The following is an 8933-nucleotide window of genomic DNA, read 5'->3' on the forward strand; positions in this document are numbered from 1 at the left end:
TAATTACCGCCGTTAACATGATAATTTTGACAGCACTAAATTAAACACTTTAATTACGTGGAAAATGAAATTGTATCTTAATTATTAAACATTCACTTTTAAATAACTTTCATTTTCTCCAGAACCCCACCAAGTGATGAGTCCTCTTAGAACCTTGTTTTTAAGGTGCCTCCGCAGCCTTAACCCTCGCTCTCAACTTCCACACCGCTGTGCTGCCATAATGCGCCACTTCTGTTTCAATGAAGAACTCGGATATGATCAGGGCCTCTCTAGTTTTGGGTTATTTCATCAGAGATACCGTACCTTGGCCCGGGGCTTGTTTTTCTAAGTTGTAGTTGTTTATTTAACATCTAGAATGTGCAGTCAGTGACGGTCTTACCGTTTGCCGCATAGCTAAAACTCATCAGCAACTTTCTTTAGTTGAATAAAGAAATATCTGTCAGTTGTTGTTGCTTATTGTCTGCTTGTGTGTCCAGAGAGCACCAGGTCCAGACAGCAGCATCAGAAGGAACAGAGAGCAGACAGATCCAGAGAGCGGAGGCCCCCCAAACCCGTGAGGAAGGTCCACAGAGCGGCCCCTCCCTCTGAAACCACCGCCAAACCAGGTACTGTACTCCTCAGGTCTGCGACAATAAGGACGTTTACTAAGAGGAACCATCGAGCAGGAAGTGATCCCAGGTCGATCCAGTACAATTTTAATAATCATGTATAGATGTTTGTATATCAATTTGACATTGCTTAATTTTGTATTGTATAATAATTCTCATTTTACATTTTTGTATAATTGTTTCACACATTCAACATAAATCAAATATAGTACATTACTTGAGCAAATGTACTTAAATTAATTTTCCATCTCATTGTGTGTGTGTGTGTGTGTGTGTGTGTGTGTGTGTGTGTGTGTGTGTGTGTGTGTGTGTGTGTGTGTGTGTGTGTGTGTGTGTGTGTGTGTGTGTGTGTGTGTGTGTGTGTGTGTGTGTGTGTGTGTGTGTGTGTGTGTGTGTGTGTGTGTGTGTGTGTGTGTGTGTGTGTGTGTTCTAAATCTGCATTAAGACTCTTATCCCCTGAAGAAATATTCAGTTTGTCACATGCAGTTAGTGTAACACACACATAGAAAAGTCACAGCCACATACTGCTGTTACTCTGCACAGCTGACACACACACACACACACACACACACACACACACACACACACACACACACACACACACACACACATAGATGCTCCCAAATGGACACATGACAAGATAAGAAGTACTTTATTGATCCCATGTTTGCAGCAGCATCAAAACACCAGGCTTTGAACATTAGAGAAATTAAAAGACTAGAAATAAACAATCCAACATGAAAACAAACGGCATTTAAAAAAAGTAGAGAATATACATGTTGAAATACAAATGTATAGTAACAAAATATAAAGCAGGATATTATATATAATAACACAATTAATGTATATATTATATACATTAATTGTGTAAGGAATGGATTATTCCATACTCAATTTAAAATGTACAATGGGAGTTTAAGTCCAGCTATCCAAGAGAAGCGATGGAGCGGAGAGTTCTGGTTAACACAAGCTAAGCTAACAAGCTCTCTTTTTGCAGGAGCACAACATTTCCTAAAGTGTATATGTGTTAAAATACCGTTGTTGCGCTGCGGAGATATCCACAGCAACAAACTGTATTATTCAGATTTAACTAAATATGTTTTTGGTATAAAACAGAAACATTCATTCATTGATTGTGGATCGCGCCAAAGCTGAGTGCAGATGGACATCTCTTCTCGGCCGGAGCTTTCTCTCACTCCTGGTTTCTGCTTTGGGTTTCTTCCACCTCTCGCTCTGGTCCCTGACGTCTGGCTGGTTCCTATAAATAACTGCAGTCTGTGTCCGGGTTCAGTCTGCAGCACAAACAGCTGCTTGGTGAGCAGGGACCTCTCGGGGTGATGGCTCTGGATTCAAGGCTTTTATTGCCATGTGTTCGTAGCTACGGTGCAGATACGACCGTGAACAGCTGAGGTCGCTCCAACAGGGCAACACAATCAAACGGATCAAATAGTGCAAGAAAATAAAATAGAAACAGTGCAGAATATTCTATATGCAATAATTGGAATATTGATATAAGTTGCAGACAGATGAACGTTCAGGTGGTTAACGGTCTCATGGCCTGTGGGATCCGTCCATGTAGAGCAGGGGTGCCCAACCAGTCGATCGCGAGATGTGTCTAAAAATAGAACAACAATATTCTGTTATCGTTAATGTCCTGTAACATAATCTTCCTGTGCCAGAATAATGCACTTGAACGCATCAAAGCTTTGTGATTGGCCGGCGTGACCCCATGTGTCGGGGCGTGGCTGGTTGGTAGAGGGCACTATTTCGCTGACGTTGTCCGTGTCAACAGGAGTGACAGTCCGCACACACACAAGACCGCAATGGCAGAAGCAAAAAAGCCCCAAATATATAATTTTCACTCCGAGTGGGAGGATGATTATTTGTATCTATTTCAATTCAAAGTCTATCTGTCTCGTCTGCAATGCGAGCGTGGCTTTATCGAAGAAGGGTCATTTAGGAGCGGCATTTCAAAACTGCACAAACGCTACGAGACGGAATTCCCTCCTGATTCTGCCCTACACTCCAAAAGGGGAGGGGCCTGAGAGGACAGCTAAAGGGGAGGGGCCTGAGAGGACAGCTAAAGGGGAGGGGCCTGAAAGGACAGCTAAATGCACAGCAGTGCATTTTCACCAGGCCCAACAACAAGAGCAAGGCTGCTCCAGAGCATCTTCTCGTGTCCGTCACGTTCTTGAGGAACACGTGAAGTCTTTCAAAGACGGCGAAGTTGTGAAAGAAGCTTTCCTGTCGATGCGTAATAAATTTCCTGTCCTGTCGTAATAAAAATAACAGTAGCATTTCAACAGGTTTTTGATATGATAAAAACTCAAGTTAGATACCGTTATTAATCAGCTGTGAGTTTTAGTTTGTTTGAACTTATTCATTATAATTATTGTACAAACTGGTATAAGAATACAAACTTAAATTGATTATAGTCTATTATCAATTCAGGTTATGAAACTAGTGTTGCTTGCATCCTATTTTAAAGGCATTTCTTTTTATAATCTACTAAAATACAACAAAAAAAGGGTTTGATTTTTATTAATTTAGTCTTTTATTGCACGTTGGCAGCAGATTCCTGAGTAGCTTCAGATCTGAGTTGTCTTATTAGGAAGCCTCATTTATACTTTTGTAGCAACACTGTTTTTATATAATGGCAAAGAAAGGGTTCAGAGTTTTTTCTCTTTTTCCCTGTGTCATATGTGGCAGCACGGTTCAGTGTTTCTTGAAGACATTACCCACTGTAGTGACGTGTGAATGAACTCCAACTCCGTATCAACACACTGTTGTGTAACTTCAGTTAAATACTTGTATGTGTGTAGATTAGAAAGAGGTAAGATAAAGGATCTGCAGTATTTTATGAAGTATTAATCGTACAAAGGTCAGTTCTATACAAGTAGAAGTGTGTATTTACCTGATAGTAGGCTGTCAGTAATGGCTACGCCTCTCTATTTGGACTAAGCAGCTCCACAAATATGACACACACACACACACACACACACACACACACACACACACACACACACACACACACACACACACACACACACACACACACACACACACACACACACACACACACACACACACACACACAGAGACTGATCAGCAGGGATAGCAGTGTGTATACAAAAACACATTTGTCTGCCAGATAGTCGCTAAAGAGGAAAATGCACTGGAGGGGATTTCGGCATTCTGCAAAAACAAGTCCTTTTTGTTTCATAGCCTTCTGAAAAAGTACACAGTCTTCATGTTTTTCACATCACTGGGTTTAGATCAAGTGGCCATTTAGATGAGTGTCACTAAAGCCGTGCCCCTTGTTTACCAAACGGTGTCTTCTCTCTAATCCCTGTTGAATGTGTTGAAGTGAGTCTGTGCTGCTGGTGGCGGCATGTCTGCGTACATGAGTCTTCACGTGCAGCCATGAGGTCAACATGGACTGGAGTGAATTGCAACGCTCTTCCGCAGCAGCATCGGCGCATTTCCACTGCAGGCCTCGCTCGGTATAGTTAGGCCTTGGTAGGCCAGGCTTCCACGCTCACCGACTGGCACCGGGAGGACCGGGAGGGTGTGTGTGTGTGGCGCGAGCGAGAGACCTGACGTGTATTGTTGTTGTTAGCATCTGGTGCTAGCTAGCAGAGCTAATGGATATATGGAGCTGTTTCAATGAAAACAGAGGAGCGACATTTCGCCGAGCACTTGACTTGATGCAGGAAGCAGACAGCGGGACGTTGGAGGAGAAGCCAGCACACTCAGCACGGATAGTGCAACATGACTGCAGCGTCCAGGCAGCTCCCGTTCGAGCATATGCCTTGAGTTGCACATCGCTCCAACGATCCATCTCTCTCTCTCACACACACACGCACACACACACACACACACACACACACACACACACACACACACACACACACTAAAGCATATTTAAAAACTTGAAAAATATCCCTCTAATGAACATTTAGAACAGATAAAAAATGTGTGATTTAATTTGCGATTAATTGCGATTACATATTTTATCGACTGACAGCCCTGAGTAAAAGGTAAAGCTATAAATGTGGAAATACAAACGACTGTTGAGAATAAATAATAATAACGTTGTCTCTGCAGCGATCAGCCCTGCGTCGTGGAGGGACGGCCAGAAGCTGGTGAAGATGGTTCTGGGTCCGGTTCCCAAGCGGCCCCGTGAAGAGGAGCCGCCAGCCGACAGACTGAGCCGAGCAGGTGGGAGACCGACCTCTGACCCCGTTTACACGCCACCACACTCCCTCTCCCTCTGCACACGCCACCACTCTCTCTCTCTCCCTCTGCACACGCCACACACTCTCTCTCTCCCTCTGCACACGCCACTACACACTCTCTCCCTCTGTACACGCCCACTACACTCTCTCTCTCCCTCTGTACACGCCACTACTCTCTCTCTCTCCCTCTGTACACGCCACTACTCTCTCTCTCTCTCCCTCTGTACACGCCACTACTCTCTCTCTCTCTCTCTCCCTCCCTCTGTACACGCCACTACTCTCTCTCTCTCTCTCCCTCTGTACACGCCACTACTCTCTCTCTCTCTCTCCCTCTGTACACGCCACACACTCTCTCTCTCCCTCCCTCTGTACACGCCACTACTCTCTCTCTCTCTCTCTCCTCCTCTGTACACGCCACTATCTCTCTCTCTCTCTCTCTCTCTGTACACGCCACTACACTCTCTCTCCCTCTGTACACCCACTACTCTCTCTCTCTCTCTCTGTACACGCCACTCTCTCTCTCTCTCTCTCCCTCTGTACACGCCACTACACTCTCTCTCTCCCTCTGTACACGCCACTACACTCTCTCTCTCTCTCTCTCTCTCTCTCCCTCTGTACATGCCACTACTCTCTCTCTCTCTCTCTCTCTCTCCCTCTGTACACGCCACTACACTCTCTCTCTCCCTCTGTACACGCCACTACTCTCTCTCTCTCTCTCTCTCCCTCTGCACACGCCACTACACTCTCTCTCTCCCTCTGTACACGCCACTACTCTCTCTCTCTCTCTCTCTCTCTGTACACGCCACTACACTCTCTCTCTCTCTCTGTACACGCCACTACACTCTCTCTCTCCCTCTGCACACGCCACCACACTCTCTCTCTCTCTGTACACGCCACTACACTCTCTGTCTTATATTACCATGTCAGGACACCAGCAGCACACCCAGCTAATACTTTATGGTATTCATCAAGGCGTCTCCTTCTCAGTTCTGCAGGTACATGTTTGATAATAATGTCACTGGTTATGATGGTTTGGTTCACGACCATCTAGTTTCCAGATGTCCACACACCAGTAGTTCTTAAGGCTTCACGCAGTGCTTCACTCGCTCTCACCAACGTGTCAAAGGTAGAAGGAAAGTGAAAGGGACACAAATAGAAAAGCTGATTAGCTTTCAGCTGCGGTTTGACGAGTCAGCTCGGTGTCAAAAATGTCGTCTCTGCATTATTTAAACGCCTGCATGCAAACCAACGTGGGAATGACTCGTCTACCTTCAACCCCCCTTCGCTCAGACGTCTCCGTCTCATTTCACTTTCATCTGTCCTCTCTCCTTGCTATCCAAATTAATCAGTCAGAATCAGGTTTATTGCCAAGTAAGTTTTCACATACGACACGTTTTCCTTGGTGTCCGTAGTGCATACATAAACACTTATTTGTTACATACTAACAAACTACGAGCAGTACACTAAGACAAAATACTTTATAAAATAAATATGTGCAGTTTTGTTGATTCTGCATTAAAGGAACGGAGAAACCGGCTCGAGTGCGCTAGAATTTGAAAGTACGCAGTCGGGCTGCAACAAACGACTAATTTGATAATCGATTAATGAATCGATTATTCGGATCGTTAAGGTTTGAACTGCACTATTACTTTCATACTGCTTATCGGTCCGGTCCTTTAGCGGTAGGCTACTCTTAAAAAAAAAAAAAAAAAAGGTAAATTAACTAAACAAATTGTGAACAAAATGAACATAGCTTTTTATTTAAATTAAATAAATAATATTTCACATCAAAAGAAACAACAGTGTTTTAACAAATATCTCAGTTTCCTCTCATCATTAACCCATGCTTGTATCACTGAGTTAACTCGGGTGTTGCTGCTAGCATACAGAACACCTGACGTGGAAGCGTTCCTCGTGGACGGGCTACAAAGCTTCTGGAAAGACAGTGGAACCCGGAGCATTCCTCCGTCTGAGTGTGGAGCACTTTGATAAATGTTTAGACGCATTGCTCGTGTTACCGCCCTCACATGCTAAACTCTAATTGCACTTTTGGTAACGAGCATTGTCCACATCGAGACGGGTAACATTTAACCACCTCGGAGCGCATTCTCTCCGCCATCTCCGCCGTGTGTTGCTGCATGGAGCAGCCGCGTGTGTGTAAACCTCCCCGCCCCCTCGCACACAGACGGGGGAGAGAGGCATTTTGTAGTATTATTGCATATTATAAACGAGCTGGCCACACTAAGACTGCGATATAATGTTTTTGTAGCAATAATACATGACATATATTTTTTAAATGTCTCCAGTACCGATAACGTTGGAGCTTAACGGCGCGTAAAACACACCTGATGACGTCACCAACGAATCGACGAGTGAATTAGTTGGCAGTTGATTTTAATCGATTAAGTCGATTAGTTGTTGCACCCCTAGTACGCAGCCGAAAGAAATCTGCCACTTCCTCACAGAGCCCCTCCCCCAACACACACGAACGCGCACATGACCAATGAGGGCAGAGATCAGTCTGTGCCCCGATGGAAGGCTGACTCCAGCTACTTTAGCCGGCTCACATGATTGGTCGAGCTTTCAGCACCACGGCTTCTACAGATGACTTTATGTATTTATTGTCAAAGCTTTTCAGATATTCATTGCTATCGGGATGTTCAGAGCATTCCATGGAATATAACAAAGTGTTTCTGAGGTGAATGACCTACCCCGCCTTTAAGTGTAGTTCCTGTCGTAGACCCATGTAGTTGGAAGATGTTGTCGTGGCTTCCTTTGATGGTTTGAATGATATTGTGCAATGGGTTTGCTCAAAATACAATAACAAAGTTTTCACACAGGTAACAAAGAAAACAGGCCTTTACAACAGTCAAACCGAATCAAACAAAATACATTGAAAAAACGTAGGTATTCTGTCTTTCTTTCTATGTTAAGAGTTGTATAACTTTTAATCTGGTCATTTAAACGGTAGCTGAACGTTAACAACTGATGTCATACAAGAAATATCTCCAGACGTATAGAGACTGCTCATATCGGGGACCCACAGTTAGACCGCCACACGATATCAATACATAAAGAGTTTTTGGTTGGACTCTTGTGGAGACACACACACACAGACACACAGACAGACAGACAGACATACACCCTCACTCACACACACACACACACACACACACACACACACACACACACACACACACAACACACACACACACACACACACACACACACACACACACACACACACACACACACACACACACACACACACACACACACACACACACACACACACACACACACACACACACACACACACACACACTCACTCAGTTAGCTGCATCTGTACTGGTTACCACTGACTGGAAGGAATGGAGATGGACTGGCTGCTCTGGTCGGCTGCACACTGAGACATGGCCTGATTTCCAGAGGCGCGCTGCAGCCATCATCTGAAAAAAAAAAACCTGTCTGGATTAGATCCTGTACATGTTCAATTTGGGGCACAGATTACAGTTGCCATGGCAAGCCGTCTCCCCCCCCCCCCCCCCCCCCCCCCCCCCCAAAGCCTCATTTAGCATTCAGTCTGGGTCTTTAGCTGTGCTGTTCTTATTATAAATCTGCTGCAGTCACTTGTTGAAGCAGACAGGATTTTCTGAGATGAGATGAGGATCAGAGACGGACAGGAAACAGTCAAAATGATTTTACAGATTTCTACTCGTTTAAAAATGAAGGAATTTAGACACATGTTGTTATTCTTACGGAGTTATAAGCAAGGTCCAAACATTTTCTTCCAGCTCACTGTAGATATTTTGAAACTTAACATGTTATGTTTAGACTTAGTTTCAGAACTTCAGCAGTGACATGGAGACGATTAGACATTTTCAATGCTTTCTATATTTATCATTAATGTGATGTGTTTGAAAGGGACCTTGTAGGTGCTGGATGAAGCGTAACAGATTATAGCATTTAGTGACTCTGCACAGTAGAACACAATAAGAAGTCATGCAAGAACACACAAGGCGCTACGAGCTACGCACACATAGTCGAGTCAATTGCCAGGTACGTTTACACATACAAGCGATTTGCT

General features: G+C 44.2%; 1 protein-coding gene across 1 annotated transcript in view; it reads left to right on the forward strand.

Moving 5' to 3' along the window:
• Window positions 1–8933, forward strand: part of cep350 (centrosomal protein 350) — a 108341-nt gene that overhangs the window by 19282 nt on the left and 80126 nt on the right. The window contains 2 exon segments of the mRNA XM_034078908.1: window positions 477–605; window positions 4716–4829. Coding sequence (XP_033934799.1) covers window positions 477–605; window positions 4716–4829 — 243 coding nt within the window.

This window comes from Pseudochaenichthys georgianus, unplaced genomic scaffold (assembly GCF_902827115.2).
Source record: "Pseudochaenichthys georgianus unplaced genomic scaffold, fPseGeo1.2 scaffold_509_arrow_ctg1, whole genome shotgun sequence".
Classification (NCBI taxonomy): Eukaryota; Metazoa; Chordata; class Actinopteri; order Perciformes; family Channichthyidae; genus Pseudochaenichthys; species Pseudochaenichthys georgianus.